General features: G+C 49.7%; 1 protein-coding gene across 7 annotated transcripts in view; it reads left to right on the top strand.

Moving 5' to 3' along the window:
* Sirpa (signal regulatory protein alpha) overlaps positions 1-22,336 on the top strand; it is a 41,291-nt gene that overhangs the window by 15,001 nt on the left and 3,954 nt on the right. For 5 of the 7 annotated variants that reach the window (XM_063248802.1, XM_063248797.1, XM_063248798.1 and 2 more), the window contains exons 3-8: positions 3,450-3,806; positions 7,725-8,039; positions 8,573-8,911; positions 10,624-10,737; positions 13,505-13,529; positions 21,644-21,695. In XM_063248802.1, the coding sequence (XP_063104872.1) occupies positions 3,450-3,806; positions 7,725-8,039; positions 8,573-8,911; positions 10,624-10,737; positions 13,505-13,529; positions 21,644-21,695 (1,202 nt within the window). The remainder of the gene's footprint in view (positions 1-3,449; positions 3,807-7,724; positions 8,040-8,572; positions 8,912-10,623; positions 10,738-13,504; positions 13,530-21,643; positions 21,696-22,336) is intronic. The other 2 variants (XM_063248800.1, XM_013159710.3) reach the window with 2 other exon arrangements.

The raw sequence follows: 22,336 nt of genomic DNA, 5'->3' as shown, positions 1-22,336 counted from the left end.
TTAGCCATCCTGATCACTGGGTGTTTGGATTGTTTTCCAACTTTTCTAGAACTTTATGGAGGAGACCTCTCCATATCTGAGGGAAACAGCCCAGTGCAGGCTCTGGCTGGCCCTTCAAACGTCTTTCCTCAAAGAACATCCCAGCTTCGCCTCCCAGTAGGCAGCACCAGCCCAGCCACCCTATCCTCCAGGATGGTTCAGGCCCCTGTATGGTGACGCGACGCCCTTCCAGAAGGGCCAGGGAGAGCTGGAAATGGTTTTATCAGCTGTGCCAGCATGGTGACCCCAGGCTCAGCCCACAGGAGCCAGTTTTTAACAAGCCCAGTTTCCAGAACAGAACCTGCAAAGAAAAAGAAAAGACAGCAAGCAAAGAAAAAAATAAAAAGCTCTCTGCTGGAAAAAACACACACAAACCCAGATTAAAATAATGTTTGGCACTTACGTCGCACTTTTAAAATTCTTCAAATGCTTTATAAACACTAGCTAATTAATTAAGATGCCTAAGTCTGGCTGTGATTGGTGGAGAGAGCCTGAGAGGAGCTGGGAAAAAAAAGGGGGGCGGGGAGCCAGCCCTACCCAAGTGCAGATTTTATTTTCACCTGCCTGGGGTGTGATTACAGGCCTCCGGCTGCACCACGAGAATAGCCCTGCATCAACTCGCAGCGTGCTGAATCCACAGCCACTCCTGAGTGGGGTGCTCCTGCTCCAGTGCTGACCCACAGGTCACCACCATTATTGATAAGGGTAAATAATAACTGGCTCCCAAATAGGCCAGTATTAGCTCCACTGAACAGATGAGGGAAGAGACTTGGATTTGGAATCTGCCAGGGTCACCACGCAAATAAAACCCCTCCTACAGCCATTCATCTGTGTATTCACTCAGCGTGTTTGTTGAGGAGCCACAGATACTGCTCTAGGCAGGAGGCTGGAAATGGTTCCTTGTGGATGCAGCATCCTAGTGGGAGATAAAACAATCCTGAGAAAACCAAATATATTAATAATCCAACTATGTGATAATAATAGGGATGGGTGCGTGCATTTAACCCGTGTGTATGCAGCGGGTGTTTACGTGTAGATCTCTCATGGCCCTCATGACTGTACTGGAGTGGTGGTGGATGCAGGAGCTCTGTTTGCGAATGAGGGAATGGGGGCCTGAGAAAGGTGCTAAACTGGGGGTGCCTATTTTTATCTGCTGGTCCAGGGCCCATGCTCTCTCAGGGCAGCATTTCTAGGTTCCCTGGGGGTGCCCCTGGCTTGGTGCTCTTGGCAGCTGGCAGCAGTGTTAACTGAGGCTCCTGGGTGGCTTCCAGACTGGCCTGTACCTCATTGTGCCCTTGCTCACCTGGCCACCAGCTCCACCTCCCCACCCTCCCCCCGCTGGCTGATGCTGACTGAGTCCCTGTCACTGACCTCCATGGGCTCTGGCTTCTTCCTTATGCTGTGAGAATCAGGCTGTGCTGGGCTGGTGCTTGGAGACTGCTCACCCTGACCTGGGGTGAGCCTTCTAGCTGAGAAGAGGAGAGAGGCTAGACAAGCTCACACTGAGGGTCAGTGCAGAGCCCAGGAGAGGGCCTGGAGCACCTGTCCCACTCTTGCCTGTCTTCCTTAAGCTCCCTTTCCCCTATCATAGCTCCCCCTCTGTCTCACCTCTCGATGCCTGTGCTACCTCTGTGTACAGCCACCTGTCATATCCTGAGCTCCACACCCACATAGTTGACCAAGCATAGATTAGAAATGTAGTTAGGCCTATGATGGCTGTGTCTGTACTGAACAAGTGCAGATTTCTGGTTGTTGTCATCATTGTTTCCTAAACAATCCAGTGTAACAACTATTTACATTGCACTAGTTGTGCACCATGAACTTCATTTTGGTTAATAATAGACCCCATGTACTTGGGGTATGGTATGAACCATGTACCTGAGTGCCATCTTGTTTTGTGTAATTACACCTCAATGCTCATATGATGGTGAAATTGCTCAGTCCTCATTGTTAAGTGACACATGTCTATTTAAGTAATCTAGAGGTGATTTACAGCAAACAAGAGTATGTGCTTAGGTCACATACAGTACTGTGCTATTTTATATGGCACAGTACCCTAGGGACGTGAGCATCTTTGGATTTTCGAATCCAAGAGAGTTCCTGGAACTAATTCCCCACATACCCACATGCTGAGGGATGCTGTGGGATGGCTGTGTGTGTTTCTCAGGGTCTTTAATGACCTATCCTTTCTTTCCCCCGTTCTCACCTTCCCCTGGTTTAGAATTGGGAACCCTGACTGTGCCTTGTTTTGCAGCTGTTCCTACTTAGCTGCTGGGCATCTGCAGTACAGCTCAAAGCGACCTCACCCTACCTGGTCATCTTCCTGGCTGTGTCCTCTACCCCCTTCTACCATTAAGGCTCACTGTCTCCCATACTCTTCCTACAGCTCAACCCTGGGGCTCCTGTGGCTGCCTGCCTGGGGGCCCCGGAGGCCTGGTCCAACACCTGTGTGTCCTCACAGTGCATCCCAAGCTTGGCCTGAGGGACACCAGCAAGGGTCAGTGGGAGTGAAATGTAAGCAAGAGCCCCTTCTCATTTATTTACTTTGTAATGACAACAGCTTGGCTGCTCAGCCAGGCATGTTGGGGCTTCTTTGTACATCATTTTCAGAACAAGGCAGGCAGCTGAGATGTGTTCTACCTAACTCGTGGATAAGAAAACTGAGAGTTAAAACAAATAGATAAACATGAATGAGGAACACACCAGATTTCAAACCAGGGATGTTGAGTCCAGATCAGATGATGCTTTTTGACACTAACCCAGCCCTGGGTTTGGTTCTGCCAGAGATCCATTGAGATGAGCTCATAGTAACTATTTTACAGATGAGGAAATTGAGGCTGAGAGCCGTAAAAGGCCCAAGCCAAGGGCAACACTTCTGTCCATGCAGCGTGTGGCAGTGGAAGAACAACTGGTTCTCACTCATCCAAGTAACAACCCCAGGTGACACAAAATGCCACTCATCATGACATGAAAGCACATAGTCTTTCTCAGACTCTACTACTATCACATGGCTGAGTCCAGCTTCCTGCTTAGGGCCTCCTTCCTGGTCTGGGCTAGAAACAGAAACTACTGCCTCAAAGAGCCCAACACATCCCAGGTGACCTCCTACCCCAGCTCAGCCTGCTCAAGCCAGTCCCTCTGGCAGAGCACCGGCTTCTTTCTGCCTGGTAAATGCAGATTTCAGTTCTAGAGTTCAGGTAGACACCACTGTTCTACAGAGGGCTCAGGCAGACAAGTCCTCACTTTCCCACGCTGATTGACTTCTCTGTGCCTCAGGTTCCACAATGGTATTAGAGTCTTGAGGTATAGGACCAGACGAGGGCTACTGGCAGAGGGCTTCTGTTGATAGATACACGATAAACACCCAGGACCCATCTGGATGGATGTAACTGCTCTGTGTTTCCCTCTAGGAACAGCCGCAGAGGAGAATCTGCGGGTGATTCAGCCTGAGAAGCCGGTGTTGGTGGCTGCTGGAGAGGTGGCTACTCTGAACTGCACTGTGACTTCCCTGCTCCCTGTGGGGCCCATCATGTGGTTCAGGGGACAAGGACAAGGCCGAGAGTTAATCTTCAATTTCAAAGGAGGCCAATTCCCCCGAGTCATAAATGTGGCAGACACCACACAGAGAAATACCACGGACTTTTCAATCCGCATCAGTAACGTCACCCCTGCAGACGCGGGCACCTACTACTGTGTAAAGTTCCAGAAAACAGGCTCTGAGGACAAGGAAATTCTATCTGGAGGAGGCACCAACTTGTCTGTGAGTGGTGAGTACAGCTTGGCCTCCCCTGGCCCTCAGTGTGTGACAGTAGGTCAGGAATCAGGCTCTCCAACCCGTGAGCTCCAGCTGAGAAGCAGATGGGGTGGTGAGTGCTCATGGGCCTGATCTGGAGCACTTCAGCAGACTGGAGAAACTGAGGTCTGCAGAGGCCATCCTGTTTGTTTCAGTTCCATGGCTCATAAATAGAGATCTTTTGTGCTCCTTGTGTCTTCTCCACAGACCTTACCTTTTCTGCTGTCTTCCAGTCCTTTGAGTGACCTGCCCAAGTCACAGGGCCAGGCCCCACCTCCTGCCCCCAGAGAGTGCTTTCCTCTCTTGTTGCTAATACAGCACTAAGGGCCTGCTCTATGCAGATTCTGTTGAGGGGACCATGGGAACAGCAGGGAGCCACCTGGCTGAAGCCCTTCCCCTACCAAGCTTATCTTCTCCTGAGAGGGCCAGTCTCTCCAGGGCAGGAAGTAGGCAGGACGCGTTTTCCTTGTTTCCCTGAAGAAATAGATCTGTGAGAAGATCCTGCAGGCTCCGGCTCCCTGTTGACTGATGCTGTGGCTGGAGGAGCTGCTGAGAGGTTGACCCTTGGCCCTGTGTTCTGCAAAATCCACTGTGTTGGGCACCTGCTCTCACAGGCACTGACGACTCCAGATCCTCTGCTCAGAGGAGAGTCCCCCATGTGGGTGCTGTAGGGGGTCTCTGGTTGAGACAGCAAAGACGCCTACTTTAGGTTTCCTTCCAGAGCCTGAGGCCCTCTTTCTAGTGCCTGATTACAGGATTGTCAACAATAAAGACTTTAGATCATTCAACACAACCACTGTTTACAGATGGGAGCCAGAGGCCCAGATGTGGCCAGTTAGTGTCCAGATAGGGACCAGAATACAGGCCTGATTCCAGGCCTTTGCATCCCCAGTGTTAGATATTTTCTTTTAGAGGAGCCAGGTACATACTAGGTGCTGAACAAAAGCTTCAGACCTGAATCATTGAGGAGAGAACCAGCATTTTTGCACTTCATTGGTTTCTGAAAGATTCATTCTGCCACAGACATTCAGATCTTGAGACTGGTTGGTGATTGAAAAGCTTCCTACAAAGCAAAGCCATACATACAGGTCACTCCTTACTGAGATTCATGTGATTACATAGAAAGCCGCTCCATTGTTTTAACAGCTGCATTGTGCTCCAATATCTGCATTATCATGGTACATTTAACAATCGTCTCTAGGTAGATGCTTAAGTTGATGTGAAACGTGTGCCATTGCAATGCAGTGATGACTTTGTACCTCCATCCTGCTGTACAAGAGGTAAATCCCCTGGAAGAGGCTGCTAGGTCAGAGGGTGAATGTGTCTTTGATTCATGTAGATGTTGCCAGTTTTGCCTCTGGATGTGGTGGTAGCAGTCAAGTTTCCTCACAACTCCCGAACATAGGCAGGGAAGGTGCTTCACCCTGGCTATGTGGGTATCGCAAATCCACATTCTGTCCTGAGTATAGGCAATCACAGCCACAGAGGGAGGGCTGAGCTTTGTTTCCCCTGGCAAAGGTCATTCCCCATGGAGCTGGAGTGTGAGATGCTTCAGGTTAGCACAGACCAGGCAGCCTGGGCTCCATGTGGCAGGCAGGAACATCACTCAAGGAGCAGCGTCTGGGTCACTGAGGGACATCAGGACAGAGACCTGCTTACCCCAGCCTCAGTATAGGACCTGCCCTCTTACACATGTTTGTGTGTGGACAGGTGCTAAGACTAGCAAACCCTTGCTGTTCAGCACAGAACCCTCCTGCATTGGACCTCAAGTGACCCGAAATGTTACTGAAGAATCTGTCCTTCCTCCCTTTGCAGAGCTGCCAGCTTTCTGTAAACAGGCTCTGGAGGAAGTGCCTGGATCTTGCCCGTGTTTTGGAAGCCCCTTTACCAGCCTCATTTGGAGGGGATTGCTATGAAAACAGGGAAGGAATCAGGATTTGGTGGTTTCTATTCCTTTTTTAATCAGGTTTCATGGTAGCTACAGGGACAGGCCTGAGACTCTCCTGGAGTTTCCTTACTTCTTCTGTTGTGCCTTCTAGCTGCCAACAGAATAAAAAATGTATTTTCAAGAATACTAATAATAGCAGTCGTGTTATTTATTGAGCACTTGTTAAATGCTGGCACTGTGTTGTGCCTTTGTCTTCAATCTTCCAGGGTGGTGTTGTCACTCACTTTGTACAGAAGGGACACTGAGGCTGAGAAGATAAGGAACAGGTGTTAAGTTAATCGGCCTCTGCAGGATGAGATGAACTCAGTTCTTTCTTTATTCCCTTTGCCATCCTGTGTGTCCTTGGCCAACCACACCCTTCTCTGAGCTTTGTCCCATAAAGGGGCAGCCAGTGCCAGGCTGCGTAGGACTTGGTGACTGGTGACTGCATTTTGTTCCTCAGTTCTGTGGGGGTCAGTCCCAGGAGCCCAAAGATACCCAAACACAAGGCTGCTCAAGTCCTTCATAGGGAGTAGTGTAGTACTGGCCAATGACCCATGAATATCCTCCAGCATACTCTAAATCATCTGCAGGTTGCTTACCTATAGAATGCCTAATGCAGTGCAAGTAATATTTAAATACTTGTTACACTGTATTATTTAGGGAGTAATGGCAAGAAACCATGTTCATATTCAGTACAGATGCAATTTTTAAAACTATATTTTCTATCAGCAGTTCATTCACTTGAAAGCTAGAGAACCCCTCATGCAGAGGGCCAGTCCACAGCCTGGATCTCTTTAGGGTCTAGTAGGCTGCTGGTGTCCTGATGGTGCCTTACTCAAGCGACACCTCCTTAAGCTTTGGTGGATGTTAGGGAGTAAGTTAAATATTTACAAATGGAAATATGTGTGATATTTCCTAGCAGGTGACTTTTATAGATGGTTCTGGGTAATAATTAGCAATTTGTAGACAGCCTTTATGACCCATACAGGGCAAACTGCCTTCACTCATTCATGTGCTGTTAGGACCAGGAAGAGCTGCCTGCTCAGTGGGCCTGTGCCTGTATCGCTTGTAATTAATTAGCAACTAAGAACTTAACCACCTTTGGCTTTCTGTGCATTAGGTTATCTGTTTCCAACCTCAGGCTGATACAACAGAAGGTCCTACATTCAGAAAAACATCCTTGTAGCCTCTCCCTTTCACATTCAGGGCTTAGAATAGGTCAGACCTGCTGGCACATTTGTGGAAAGAAGGAAAATATTGAGTAAATGCCTAAGTGCTTTAGATGGGAATAAAACCTGGTGAAATAGAGATCTGTGTGTGTTCGTTTTTTAGCATCTCCTGTATGTGATCCAAAGCAAAATGATTCCGGGGCCTCATTTCACCCTCATTGCCAACAGCAAGGAGAAATGCAGTTGTCTCTTGTCACAGATGGGGCTCTAGCATGTACCCACCACATCGCTGGTGTGGCCTGCCAGATTCAAGTTTAAGTGGTGGTGCCTCCATCATGCTGTTTGTGCCCTGTGTTTATCTCTACAAATGCTTTCCTTCAGTGGCAGGAAGCAGTTAATACAAAGAGTGAGGTCTGTCCCTAATTTCCTCACTGTGCCCAGATTGCTGGAAACTTCCTGGTACAGAAAGAGGAACTTCGGCCTCAGGCCTGGTTTCACCTGGGCCCCCCTTTCTCACTGCCTGACTGGGCAGATGTGCTCATCCCAAGACTGGAGACAGAGGTTAAGGACATTGCCCTCTCAGCTTTCTCAGGAGTATTCACAGATGTCTGTGGCGGTGGATGTAGCATGTGCTAGCTGTGCTTCGCATGCTGGAGGATCTGGCCTCAATGCCCAGCACCCCCCCTCCCGCCCCTCGTAATAATGTCTAGGAAAGTTCCTTAGAGTGTCACTCACTTGCCATCAGTGGTGGTCATTGCAATCACGTTTCTTGTCTGTAAATGCTCCTTTGTAGCCAGACCCTCTACCCCTGCCGTGTCGGGCCCCAAGGAGAGGGCCACATCTGGACAGACAGTGAACTTCACCTGCAAGTCCCATGGCTTCTCCCCCAAAAACATCAGCCTGAAGTGGTTCAAAGATGGGAATGAACTCTCTGACTTCCGGACCAGCGTGGATCCCATGGGAGACAGTGTTTCCTACAATGTCTCTAGCACAGTCAAGGTGGAGCTGGCCCCAGGGGACGTTCGCTCACAGGTCATCTGTGAGGTGAAACATGACACCTTGCAGGGGGTCCTCCGTGGGAGTGCCAACTTATCAGGCACCATCAGAGGTAGATGACCCCCCCTGGCCCCAACCCAAGCCCACTCCTTCCCACCAAGCGTGATCCTCCCTGATAGCTTTTGTACCTGGGCCTTAGTGGCCTGGAGTCTCATTCCCAGCAGGCCTGTCCACCTACTGTGTGCATGTGGACTCTTACCATGTGATGAGCACTATGCTGGTAGTTGCTTTTATTTTACCAACAGTAACTACAATTATCAAGCACCTACTATGCTCAAAGCCTCTGTGTGCCCAGTGATTACCTTTATTCTGCTCCAGTTACTGCATTTTGACTACCTGCCATCGCACGTGTTGATTTCACCCATTATTACCCTACTAGGAGCCACCAGTCCTTGAGCACCTCCTGTGTGCCAGATGCTATGCTTAGTGATTTCACTTATGTGCAAACCCGGAATGTTTGAGCCCTGCTGCATGCCTAGCTCTGCCCCAGGTGGTTCCCCTGCTACACTGGTGGGAGCTCAGCTCTCCAGCCCCTCCTCTGTGACCTCTGCCATAAGGTCAGAGCTTCTGCCTGTGCTATTTCAGTTCTGCCCACCGTGGAGGTCACCCAGCAGCGCACAGTGACAGAGAACCAGGTGAACGTCACCTGCCAGGTGAAGACATTCTACCCCCAGGGACCCCTGAACCTGACCTGGCTGGAGAATGGAAATGTGTCCCGGAAGGAAATTCCTTCGAATGTCACAGAGAACAAGGATGGGACCTACGACTATACAAGCTGCATCTTGGTGAATTCATCTGCTTACAGGGAGAACGCAGTGTTCACCTGCCAGGTGGAGCACGATGGACAGCCAGCAGTCACCAAAAACCTGACAGTGAAGGTCTCTGTCCCCCCAAAAAAGGAAGGGGACGTGGATACCATCTCTGGTGAGGCTATCTCTCCAGCTGACTAAATAGTTTTTACCTTAATTTTTTTTTTAAAAAAATGTTAAAAGTATTCATGTTTCATATAGAACAATATAGAACTCTGTGAACATAAAGTAGAATTTTAATGTCAACTTCCCTTCTCCAAATCTCACACTCCAAGAGTCACTCCTTCTAGGGTTTGGTAATATAGCTCAGTGACTTTTTGACCCAAACAGATACTAAGGAAGAAAGAAGGGAGGGAGGGGTCCAGGAACCGTCCTAGCCTGGTGTCCTGCCTGGTGCCTTCCCTAGTGTTATGCTCTTGTTCCTGTGGCCCCGCCCCCTCCTTACCCCTTCTAGTCTAAGCCTGGTTGGTGTCCCTGGCTGATGCTGTGTGCCTCCTCCTGGGTTAGGGATGTTCAGGATACTTGTGGTTCGCTCAGGGACAGTTGGTGCTATGGGTACAATCATTAAGGACAAAGGTCACATTTCCACTCTCCCAGCACAGTTCAGGGTGTTCAGGTAGTGTTTCACATCCCCTCCAATGTGTGGTCAATGCAGAGCTCATTGTTGAAAACAGCTAAACTTTGGTGGCTTTTCAGTGCCACTGTGCAGTGTCCCTTCACCTGTCTCTACTGCCCTGTACAGCAGAACCTTTGAATGCATTGGAACAGGGCCCTTTCTTGCATCCTTCAGGGAAGCCACAAAAGACACAGCCTCAGGGCTGCGTCACAGTGCCCCCATTGATTATGCGTATGCCTGTTTTCATAGGATATGTGGTCTTCCACTCTTGCTCTCTCATAAACTTGCTTTGTGACCTTAGACAACTCAGTGCCTCTCTAAGCCTCTGCTTGCTCATAGCTATGTTGATTATGAGCTTCTGAATCTCTCACCATGAGTCTCGGCTGGGAGTAACCTCGATTGTATCGTTCAGCTAGCTTCAGAGTACACAGTAGGCACTCAGCAGATACTTTTGGAAAGGATGAAAGCATCAATTGGGTGATGGTTATTTAGGTAGCCTCAGAGTGAGCCAGTGAGGTAGAGATTATTGCTGGCCTTGGTAATGGCAAAGGAAGCCAGCAGAGGAGAGAGGCTCAGCTGTCTTGCCCAAGGTCACATGTCTACTTATGGCATCCTTTGAACCTGTGGGTCTGTGGCTTCAAGCCCTACCCCTGACTAAGCATGATGCTCTAGGACCTTCAGCCTGTGCCCTGGGTCCCAAGCTGCTGTGTCCTTATGTGTCCTGACGCAGAGCTCCTCGGCTGTGGGCCAGATCCGGAGCACAGATGGATGGTCAGCCCCTGAGCATCTACAGTGTCCCCTAGCCAGCTGGCAGGTCCACGCTTCTCCTGTCCTGTCCCCTGACCCTCACGCTTGTTTGACAGGCAGTTGCTGATTGAGGGTCTGAGATGGTCTGTGCTGCTGTCGGGGCCGCTCTGGTTCCTCCAGATGAGAAGGAGCATGTTTCTGTTCCCTGAGCATGAGGCTGCTGCCCTCATCCAGTAGCTGGTGTCCTCTGTAGTTGTCAGAAGCACCCATTTTCCCTCCTGGCCCCCAACATGGCATTTGTACCACTTCTGAATGAGTGTGTGCCTCTGCACGCTCATGTGGCTGGAGCGGAAAGCCCAGCCGAATGTCCTCCATCAATGGTGCCTGCAGAGCCTTGGGAAGAAGCAGTGGGCTTTTGCTTTTCTCTTTTTAATCTACCTATGTGAAGCCTGTCTTCCATGCAGGGAACAATGCCTCTGACAGCTGGAATGTCTTTATCGTGGTGGGTGTGGTATGCACCTTGCTGGTAGTCCTGCTGATGGCGGCCCTCTACCTCCTCCGAGTCAAACAGAAGAAAGGTGGGTGGAACCCCTGCCTCTTCCCTAAGCTTTGCCCCTGGATTGTCCTGCTCAGAGAGGGTGGCAGTAGTGACTTATATTAATAAGAAAGCCAGAGGCAGCAGTGCTAGACTGGTGAGCAGCTGGATTATGGAATTGGGGTGGATCAACCATGGCATTGCCCTCCTGGTTGCAGAATGGCTGTCACTGCTCCAGGCCTCACATCTTCCTGGGACTACTGCTGAACCCATGTATCTGTGACAGGACACTGAGGTGGGAAGAGTAGAATTGCCATGGTGGAAAGAGGGGACTGAATACTCTAATGATGGACTTCAAGGAGAAGCAGTCATTTTCAAGACCTGCCTAGTAGGCTTTGCTTTCTTCTTCCATAATCCAGTCTGAGTAAGAAGCTAAAAGGGAAAGGATTAATAATCTTACCTACCTCCAGGTCAGGGCAGGGAACTGGAGGCTTCATGGACACCATGTGTGAAATGTTAACAAAGGGTCTGGCCCTCGAGTGCTCAGCAAATGTCAGCTCCTGCAGTTGGTGTTATGTGATCCCCTCCTGGGAGGCCCCCTGCAGTGTGCCAACCCTGGACACCGTCCTCTTCTTTATGCCCATGTGTGTGGCTGTCAGTGTCACCATGCTTTTGACTCTAAAGTCAGTTCAAACCCTTATTGTATACTGCAAACAATTGGTTGGGCCTTTGTGTGCCTCAGTTTCCTCATCTGTGAAATGAGTTTAGCAACACCTGTCTTGAAGGGTAGTTAAGAGGCCCAGGTGAGCCCCTAACACATCCAGGGACCTCAGTCAGTGCACCTTCTCTTCCAAGCTTGGAGGAGGTGATTTTAAGCTGGTATTTCCAAAGCCTTTTTTACTGCAAGTGATAGAAATAACATTTTACGTCTGAACCCAACACACCCCTTTATATAAAACTGAAATGCTGGTATTTTCTTTTTGGTCATTTTCTGAAAAATGTTTCTTGTGACCAAACATGAGCCACAGCCTGCAATGATAAGTGCTGCCGCACTTACCATCCCTCCACCCTGAGTTGCCGCATGGCTGCACCATGCCAGGCGCCTGGCATACTTCCCTGCCCCCCTCCACCTCTGTCCCAGTCACTGCCCCTCCTGGGCTGGTCAAAGGGCTGCTGAGAGACAGGGTCTTAAGCTGCTCTCTGGGCGGGCTGGAGTCTGGTCTCACCTCTGGAGCGTGTGGCAGGTTCTGCATGTCTGCCCACTGGTTCCCTGGAGAGGCCCGCGCAGGCAGGGTCTCACCTGTGGGAAGCAGAGCGCTGCCCACCCCGGTGACGAGCATTTTCAGCAGCCCTTGGTGAGACCCTGTCTGTCCCTTCTGAGGCTCAGCCCCAGGCACCACAGCCCACTCTGGCCCTGTGGAGTCAGGCCTGTGTTGCAGAGCTGCAGATGCAGCCGAGACCCCCTGGCCCCTGAGTGGTGGGTCTGTGTGCGAAACCCATCTGTTCACTCAGGCTCTGGAGATGGTGACAGCTCGCACTCAGTCTACCATTTCCACGTGCCTGTGGTGCTCCTGTGCCTTACAGTAACACAGTGCTCACCACAGACCTCAGGGAAGGTGTCACTAGACCATTTTACAGGTGAGACTGAGGCATGGGCATGTTAAAAGGCTTGCTCAGAGCCTCAAAGCTGGAAGGTAGGGCTAGGACACAATGCCAAGGACTGTGTTAGGACCACTGTGCATACCATCCCTCCACCCTGAGGAGTCCTCCCTTGTCCCTGTTGGGTGCTGAAAGTCTACCCCTCCTCCACCTGTCACTATCCATAGTGAGTGTCCCCATTGGAACTCTACCACTTGCCAGCTGTGTGAGCCTGGTGAGTCCCATGATCTCTGTTATAATGTGACGGCATGTGTGGTCCAATTACTGGATTCCCAGAGATGTCTTATGTCCCAGTACTTGGATCTGTGGGCCTTCCTTCAGCCATGAGATGCCAGAACCACTGCTGCTCACCTCAAGGTGGAGGCCCTGCCTGGGTCCAGCCTGCTTACTGGGCAGCCAGAGCACTCGCACTGTGGTGGCCGACAGCCTGTGGAGCCCAGCACTAGCATATTTGGGTATGCGTGCTGCTTTTTAATTACAATTTTACAGCAAAATAGGAGTCAGATGGCTGCTGAGCCCCACAGGCTCAGTGGGGTGCCCTGGATCACAGGTGTCAAACTTCTGAAGCAAACATGCTTTCTTTCTTGGAGAGTGATACTGTAACTTGGAAATAAATGGGTGCCCTGTGAGGCTCAGAGAAGAGACGTGAATCATAGGGGGACACACGGCGGGTGTGCTGGTCCACAGAGGGGAGGCATCCACTCCCTCCCAGGCTTCTAAGAATCTTGGCATCTCCCAGAAGTGAGGCAGGAAGGCCTGGCTTGCTCCTCATGGCCTCGTGTGGAAGATAATGGACCACCTAGACCATCCACTTGGGGGGCACAGGCTTTGATGTGGTTCCCAGCATAAGATTGATTAATCATTTTTTTCATGCCCAAATCTTATAATCTGAACACCTACTTTGAAAATAACAATATGCAATATATTAACTAGTGTTGATTTCCTATTATTTTGTTTTGAAATTCTGTATCGTTTTTATTCTTTTTTGTTGTTGCTTTTTGTTTTTAAAGTTTAAAAAAAATCCCTCAAAAAAAAAAAAGATTTCAGTAATTCCTCCCCTTGTTCCAGATGGCAAACTTTTGCCCCCACCCCCACAAAATACTTGAGAAAAACATTTCTGGTTAAATAACTTTGTTTCCCTTCCTTTTCAGCCAAGGGGTCCACTTCTTCTACAAGGTAAGTCACCAATGGGCGGGGATGCTTTCTCAGTTATTATTCAGTGTATGGCAGCCCCCAAACCATAACCCTGGCCCCCACTTTGGGCTAGTGGGTGTTCCTATTTGTTTCCTTTGCAGCCTGCTTGCACTGGGCCTCTTTCTAGTTACTGCTGCAGACCAGTGGGTTTGTGGCCAGTGGCACAGATTGGCTAGCCTGTTGTCTGCACACAGAGAGGCCCCTCTGGAATCCCGTAAGAACAGTAGAGAAACTTGTAAGCTTTCTGTGCTCACAAAAGTCCCGTATGCACTCATCCTCCCCAGACCGAAGTCTTGCACTCCCCTTTCTTCCTTCAGTCTGTCCATCCATGACTGTTGAGTACTTGGGCACAGCGTGGCCTGGGGAGTGCCGGGGGTAGATAAACCCGAGTCAGGAACTCAGGGGAGTGCCCTACACAAAGGAACTTGTATTTCAGTGACAATATAAACTAAGTTTGAACCAAAGATCATGAACCCACAGGCATAAGCTCTAAGAAGGAAGAGAAAACGGGAAAGGGACTTCAGCTTGAGGTAAAGAGCTGAAAGCTGCTCAGCTCTGTTGGAGAAGGTCAGGCTGGCCTGTTAACAAAGGAAGCAGGGCGGCCAGGGTTGCTGCAGAGGACCAGGGTCTGATCTTTACCTCGTGTCTGGTTCTCCAAGGTGGCTCTGGAGAAGTCTGTATGGGTTTTGAGATCAGTCTGGTTCCCATGAGATGATTGCTCCTGCTTGGGGTTCATCATGGGGTATTCTGTCTGCCAGGGTCCTGCAGATTTAGGGTAATGACTGGGTATCACTCCAGGGGGGTACAGAAAAGGATATTATAAAAGCTGGCACTTGAACATCCCTGCAAATCTTGAAAATACCATAGTTTTATTGTTGTATCCTCAGTCTTGAAGGGGATGAGATAGATTAGGTAAACTGAGAGCTAATAAACCTATTTTTTATACAGTCCCCTTAACATGCTTAAGTGCAGAGCTGAGCAGAGGTCTGACCCAAAGTTTATAATAATAAAGGAGAAGGCAGATGATAGAAGGCAGGAGTTCATGATAATAAAGGATAATAAAATGAAGGCAGACATGCCAAAGTGTCCAGCTTTTCATCTGCAGGTTTATGTGAAATTTCAGTGGTTTTCAGCAAAAACTGCCTTTAATGCCTCGCTGTCTCAAGGTGATAGCGTTGTGTCTTAGAGGGCACTTAGTCTGTTGGTTTGCATTTTCTGTGGTGTGTTGCAGAGTCCTACTCTGTGCAGCTGTCTTCTGGGTATGAAGACACAGCAGTGAGCATGGCTGACACAGGCCTTCGTGGGCAGGGATGCAGGCAATGAGCATGGAAGCAAAATGCTCCAGCATGTCCTCCCAGGTGGCAATGGCTCCAGCACATAGGGGATGGGGGCCCATGGAGAGGGCGGCCTTGGGCAGAGGAAGGGGCTGCCTCTGGGGCACCCACGTGGGTAGTACTGTGACCAAGAGCAGTGTGCAGGGGCAGAGAGCGGGAATGGCCAAGACCCTGGGGTGCAATGTACAGCGTGGCTGGGGCAGAGGGCAAGGTAGGTGTGCTGCAGACCTTTCAGTAAGGGACTTTCTAAGCTTTTAGGAAGGCCTCAGATATGGTGTCCATCCCAGCAGGGCTAAGATGGCACTGCATAGTTTATCCAGTGAATGTAGGTAGCTGCATAGAAACATGGACATAGTGATAAATAAAATTGTTAAATAGCCTCAGGTTAGTCCAGGTGAGGCTTTGCCCCCAGATGAGTTGTACAAATCTTTCACTTCTTAGAGCTTTCTAAATTTCAGATTGTGGAGCAGAAACTGGGGGTCAGGAATGGAGGCCATGGTCTAGGGCCTGTGACAGTTTGAAGGATTTTTACTTCCCAGGAGAGGATGAGCCATAGAAAGGCTGTAATAGTCTTTTGTTTGAAAACTATCATCCCGGCCTCAAGTGGAAACTGGCGTAAAGGAAGTATTGGTGAAGGCCAAGAAGCGGGTACAGGCCAAGCAGATGATGGGGGCCTGGACCAGGGTGCTGCGTGGGCTGAGAAGTGGTCACTTTTTGTATATATTTTGAAGGCACTTGTTGATGGGTCCAATAGAGAATCAAGGGCGAGAGTGATGAGGTGCAGTGTCCTGAGTTGGGGGCACTGCAGGTGATAAGGAAACGAGTAGGCCCTATAGTTACATGGCGCAGGATGTCTCACCTGCCCAGCAGGGCTCTGGGAAGCTTCATATGTCCCTCTCCTTCACAGCAACAAAATCCCCAGTGTCCTTGAGATGAAGCCTGTTTCCTGCTCAGGCCTCCATGGACAGTTTCCAGGGCTGAGCCCAGCCCATCCTCCAGGCCTCTCCCTCCCCGAACAAGCAGCACCCTCACTTCCTGCATAGAATGCTGTCCCTTGGTCCTTTGTCTTTCACGTTCCCACAGTTGGTACTCTCTTTTCCCAGGGCAAGACTTCTCTCCATCCTTTTCTAGAAAACCTTCAGTGACCGCCCCCCACACGCACACACATACACATAACCATGTTGAAGACCTATGGCCCGGCCCGTGACTTGGATATGCCACCTTCTCACTTGCACCCATTCCCAGACCTCACTGGAGCCACCCCGTGCCCCTCCTGCCATGCCTGGGACCCTTGCTTTCCTGGCCTCTGCACGCTGGCCTCTCTGCTGGAATGTGTCCCCCACGTGTACCAGCTGGGGTTCCCACAGCTCCAGGATCAGCAGGCACAGTAAACTCTGAAAACCAGAGCCTCTAGAGTTGTGTCCTTTTACCTGGTCACCTCCTGCTTTTCATTCTGAGTCAGCGAGGCCATGATCTCTAGGCCCAGGGGCTTCCTGTGACCCCAGCTGGTATGCACAAGGTGTCTCTTCATCTAGCCTCATTTTATACCACCCTCCTTGGGGGCAGGGACCATGTTCATCATGCATCATGCTCACAGCTAATAGATCCTGATGTGGCACCATCCCTGGAATGGTGTGGGGCTCACAGAGGTTTGTTAAAGCAGTTAGTGAACTAAGGGATGAGCGCCATCCGTCAACACTGCTGTGCTGATTCCTGCCCTCTCTGAGTCCCCTAGACCTCCTCCTCCTCTTCTCTCTCCTGTTTTGTTTCGTGGCTGTATTTTTGTCTTTCACAATGAAGTGCTGGAAGAAAAGGACAGCGTCAGTGGCAGTGACAGTAATCACCACAGCAGTTGCAGCTGGCATTTATTGAGCACTTATTCTGCTCACTGACCTGGCCCTTTACACATAAGTACCTCATTGAGTTCCAGGCTTGTCCTGAGTGGGCCGGGGGGCTGGGTTTTGTCTTGTCATTTTCTTTGTTTTGTTTTGTTTTGTTTTCTCTGTTGATGCTTGCCAGTGTCTTATGATATATAGCTTTATCACTAGTATTGAGGTTTCCCTAGAAGATATCTGCTCTTCAGGGATATCCTCTAGATGTAGGTGGTTCTTTATAGCTGTCCCAAGAACCTACCTTCCCAATCTGTAAAGGATGCAAAATTCCTGTTTGGCTCAGCTCCCAATGCTTTGGCACTGGGCTGTGGTGATAATTGTGATCTCATATAATCTCAGTGTTATCATGCAGAAGAGAAAAACTGTTTATAACATGTATGACCTTCTGACTAAAATAGTAAAGTTAGTAATAACATTAGTTTCAAGTGCAGCTTTACTGAAAAGTATGGTAACCATTAACCTGCTACATCCATCTATATAACAAAATCAAACACAGACTGTGCACTTGTATGCAGTCACTTTCCCTTTGGTGGACTGATTTTACCCTTCTGTGGGTGTTAGCGAGATTAATACAGATAGAGACAGGCTAAAGTGATAAATGCAGTCAGATATAGTCTGGAGGTCAAAGGATGATCACCTGAGTTTTGGGTAACTGGAGGACACAAGAGGGAAAGAATGAAGTAGAGCACAGTGGAGTAATCAAAAAGGGCAGAGACAGTGATTTCTCACTTGAAAGTTTAAATTCAAAAAGTAGAGGAAAAATTTTCTTCTCTGTTGAGAAGAAAATGAAAAAGGTAAGAAACCTAAATAGTGAGAAAAAAAAAGGAAGAAAGACATAGAGAACAAAAAGAAAAATTAAAAAGAGAAAAAGGAGAAAAGAGAAAGAAAAAAACCCAAATGTAAAAATAACCACGAAATATAAGATGACAACCAACCAGGCAGGAAGGAGGTAGCCCGTCAGATGAACAAGTAAGAATAAAGGTAGTAGAATCCCGCTGGTGTTTTCAGGTATGTGAAAGTGTCCAAGGAGGTCCCAGAGGGGTGCTAGGTGTAGAGCCGATCCTGGCCTCTGGGTGCAGGGGCTGGGACCAGTCTTCTGTGGGTGGGTTCTTCAGAGTCCAGCTGCTGGCTCCTCGCTGCTGCTTCAAATGCATTCATGTTGCTGCTCGCTGATTACCCCACCCTCCACAGGGTCCCGGGTCTCAGGGTTCCCCAACAGCGGGTGGCAGAGCCTTCCTCGCTGCTCTGGCATGGGGCTATCTGGGGAAGAGTAGAGCAGACAGGGAGCAGCTGGTACCAAGGCCCGGAGGCAGAAACACTCGGACAGGATCAGAAAGGGGGTAGGAAGCTGGAGTAGCTGGAGCAGAGGGAGGGAGGGAGATGGGAATCCAGAACCATGAAGGCGTATGTCCTTACACTCACCTCGCAGGCTCCATCATCCTCGGGCCTATGGAGGGGGCTTGGGGTGCGGACTCCCCTTTACACACATGATCCCATTTGTGATTTTTCTTCTTTCAAAAAAATCTCATAACTTACTACCATCTGTCGTGGGGCCGTGCATCCTGCACTTGAGCATGTAACAGAATCCCACAAGCTGCACCCCGCATTCCCTGCTTCAGAATGTGTGTTTCCAGTGAGATTTTGGGGTACTGGTGCTGATGCCCCAAGCCACACTTAGGGAATTTGATCATATGGTTGAGGCTGCCAGCCTTAGAGAAGTCGTAGGATATTGGTGCCCAAGGCCCGCAGTGGGCAGGCAGGACTAGACCCCAGCATCCACTTCCTGTCGACACAGTTCTCTCCATCCTAGCTTCACTGCCTCCCTGCTGTCTTCCTTCTTCCCCAGAGGAGCAGAGCGTTCTCTGCCCATTTCTCATTTCTCCAGCATGCGCTGCCCAGGGAACCATGAGATCACTTGCTCTTTTCATCTCTTTCTAAACCAAAGTGGTGGCTGCCAAGCGAGCGGCAATGGCCATTTCCATTCAGCAAAAGCTGCTCAGCTTGCTGGGATCAGATGCTTTCCCCTGGGTGGGGGGGAGAGGAAGAGATCGATGCCTTGAGCTCAAAGGCCCCTTCAGGTTGCAGCCATGAGGCATGAGGCACCTGCTCTCGCTGTCTTTGGGTTAGGAATGCACAGGCCCTAGCTCATCTGTCACGTCCCCGGCTAAGACAGGAGAGAGCTCTGTCTCTGCTCCCTTAATTGGGCAGTGGGGTTCATCCGGCCAACTGTTTGTTCCCTTGTCAGAATGCACTCTGTTTATTCTTGGGCTTCTGTGATTCTCTCATTTATCCCTCTGGATGGAGCCCAGCTTGGTGCTGGGCTTGAGCTGGGGATTGAAAGAGAAGCAGAAGAGATGCTAAGCCTGGTCCTCTACCACTTGAGATCTGATAGAGCTCATTCATTCATTCACTTAGCAAATCTTTATGGCCTGCTGGGCTTGTGCCCCCCCAGTGCTAAGTGCTGGGGCTTCAGAAGGGAACAAAACAGGTCTCACCCCTCCTGACACAGAACTTGCTGCCCCTCGGGGAGGCCATACCAGAAGCTTAATGAAAAATGTGCTGCAGGACTGACAAGATAAGGAAAGGCAGGAAAGAGGATAGGGTGCGGGGGCAGTCCAGGAGCCTCTCCGAGGTGATGCTTAGAAAGCAGCTGAGGATGAGCAGCTCTGGCATGGGGCTGTCTGGGGCAAGAGTAGAGCAGACAGGGAGCAGCCGGTACCAAGGCCCGGAGACAGGATCAGAAAGGGGGTAGGAAGCTGGAGTAGCTGGAGCAGGGAGGGAGGGAGATGGGAATCCAGAACAGTGGGTGGCAGAGCCTTCCTCGCAGCTTAGGGTAGGAGATGGATTTCACTACTGATGTAGCGGGTGGGGATGTTCTGAGTGGAAAAATAAGGTGACATCATCTATGCATTTTAAATGTGGAGAACGGATCAGGAGACAGGGAGGGGGCACTTCAGGAAGCTGGGATGCAGCAGGTGGTTGGATTTGATTTATGGATTTTGGAGATGGGGCCAACCAGCCATGCAGTGAGGTAGACCTGGGGCAAGAAGGAAGAGAGAAGAATCAGAGCTGAGTCCCTGCTTAGCGTAAGCTCGGGGTGAGCGGTAACAGTGCCTCTTGCTGAAATAGAGCTGCGGACAGATGGGCAGGGAAAAAATGAGCTCTAAAAGAGAAGAACTCAGTGCTCTTACAGTGGAGTTTGAGGGTTCAGTGAAGGTTTCTCTTAGAAAGGGGCAGGGAGACTGCCTGTGCAAAGGCTCTGAGGCAGTTTGGCCAGCATGTATTCCAAGTCACTCATCAGGTGTCTGTGCACATGTTGAGGCAAGATGGAAGACAGCAATACAAAGCAGAGTTGAAGGTGGGCTAGGAGCTTTGAGCTTGTCACAGAGGGGCAGTTGGCCTGCCCGGCACTGTTAATGAAGCCTTCCCAAGCAGCCCGCAACATAGTTAAGTTGAAGGATGCATGAAGGTTAGCTAAGAAAAAATGGTCATAGGCTCATTCAAAGCTGTTGTCAAAGCACGCAGTGCTGAAACAGTAGGTGGGCAGGGGAGTGGGTGAGCCCACTGCCAGCACACAGACCACATGACACTGCTGAGCAGAGTGGCCAGCGAGACCTGCACCAGACAGGCATGGGGAAGCTGGCGGGGCAGGGCAGATCTATCCCATTCCCCACCAACCTGTCCCCAGTCCTGGAGGGCTGTGTCTGGCCACGTGAGCTTGCTGTACCCCATGATTGTCTTCTGAGCCAGCTCCACTAATAACCCCGCTAGCAGGCCCCATTGCTCGGTGCTGACATCCCTGGCCTGGCATCCCAGAGTCACTGGCTTGGGAATTTATACAGCTCCTACCCATCTGGGGCTTCTCTGGTGCTCATCACTTTGACTGTGACCCTCTGGCCAACTACACCACAGCCTCCAATTACAGAATCAAGTGCATGAACAGCTTTTTTGATTAACTGGGACGTCTTGGTCTTTCTCTTTTCTTTTTTTAAATGGTAATACATAGATATTTATAATACAGAACATTTGGAAAATATGGAAACTAAAACGAAGAAAAATACCCACAAAGACTGTTGCTGTTAGCACTTTGCTTCCACTGTTACTGCACAGTTTTCGTCATTGAGATTATTCCACAGAGAATTGAGCCTTGCCTTTTCGCTTATCACCTCAGTGTAATCATTTGTAATTTAAAAACAGAAAAAGCAAAGCTCTCCTAAACCTTTGAAGTCTTAATCTGTAGATTTACTGTCATTTCCTAAACTGGTCCCCATTAGCAGACTCAAGGTCTAAGCCTCCCCCTCCCCCATCCTGCTCAGGCCACATGTCTTTGTACACAAAGATTGTTTTGTTTTTATTTGTTTATTCTGCAGTACTGAGCACTGAGCCCAGGGCCTTTGCTCTGAGCTACATCCCCAGTATTTTTTTTTTTTGAGGCAGTATCTCACTAAGTTGCCCAGGCTGGGTGTGCACCACCGTGCCCAGCTTTTGAAAACACTTTCTATATTGAATTCATAAGAAAGTGCAGTTGTGAATCAGATATTCTCTTGATTTTGTCAGCTGCTTCCCTGAATGGTGTCTATGGCTTGTGTCTCCCAACAGCAGTGTTACAAGAGCACCATACCCTCCCAGACCATTTTTAAAGTTCCTGACCAATGCAGGTTAAAAAAAAAAAATGCATTGTTAAAAAATCCTTGTTAGTGAGATGGATCCCCTTGTCCAAACATTTGATAAGCAGTTGTATTTCTGTTGTGAATCATTCATCCGCATCCTCTACCCATATAGGAAGTGGAACCTAAATGTTATTCTTATTGATTTGCATGAGCACTTGAGATAGTGCGGGTATTTTTATCTGTGTCTCTTTCCTTTTTAGGTTGCATGAGCCAGAGAAGAATGCCAGAGAAATCACCCAGGTACAGTCCTTGGTGAGCTGCCCTGCCTGGGAAACTCAGGGCGTGATTTCCCTGCAGCAACCAGAGTTGCAGATCCGTTCTAAATTAAGACTCTTTCCCCAAGGAGGGAGGTAGGAGGGTGGAAAATCCATACACTTATTTTTTCCCTGTCCTCTGCTGATTCTCTCTGTGCTCCAGCCGACAGGCTCTGCTGTAGCCTCCTTGGCTTATTACTACCCACTCGCTGCACAACTCCAGAGGACACGATTCTTCCTGGGTCCCATGAAGTGAGGCTTTAGCCTCTCTGCATGTGGGTTTCTCCTTCTGCCTCCCGGCATTTGCTCAGGCCAGTTTCTCTGCCAGGAGTGCACTGTCCACAGCTCATGCCCAACTTCTCTTTGCAACTACTCCTCCCTAGAAGAGTTGTACAGCGGGACCTGCCAGGGCCTCTCTTGCCTCTGCTGATGGAAAGACCTTGTGTCATTAATTACCTCTCACCCAGGCACCCTTCCTTGACTTGGCAATTTCTCCTCATCATTGCAAAGGAGACTTCATAGGCAATATAGCTGACCTGTTTCTGAGAAACAGAGCCCTGCCTGTCACCAGCTGACGCCATCAGACCTCGGAGGCACAGGGCTTCTCAATGCCTGGTAATGAGACAGGCCCTGCTGTGA

This window comes from Cavia porcellus, unplaced genomic scaffold (genome assembly GCF_034190915.1).
Source record: "Cavia porcellus strain 051 isolate PalLab524CR breed Dunkin Hartley unplaced genomic scaffold, mCavPor4.1 scaffold_5, whole genome shotgun sequence".
NCBI lineage: Eukaryota > Metazoa > Chordata > Mammalia > Rodentia > Caviidae > Cavia > Cavia porcellus.
This window is presented reverse-complemented; position numbering and strand designations above follow the sequence as displayed.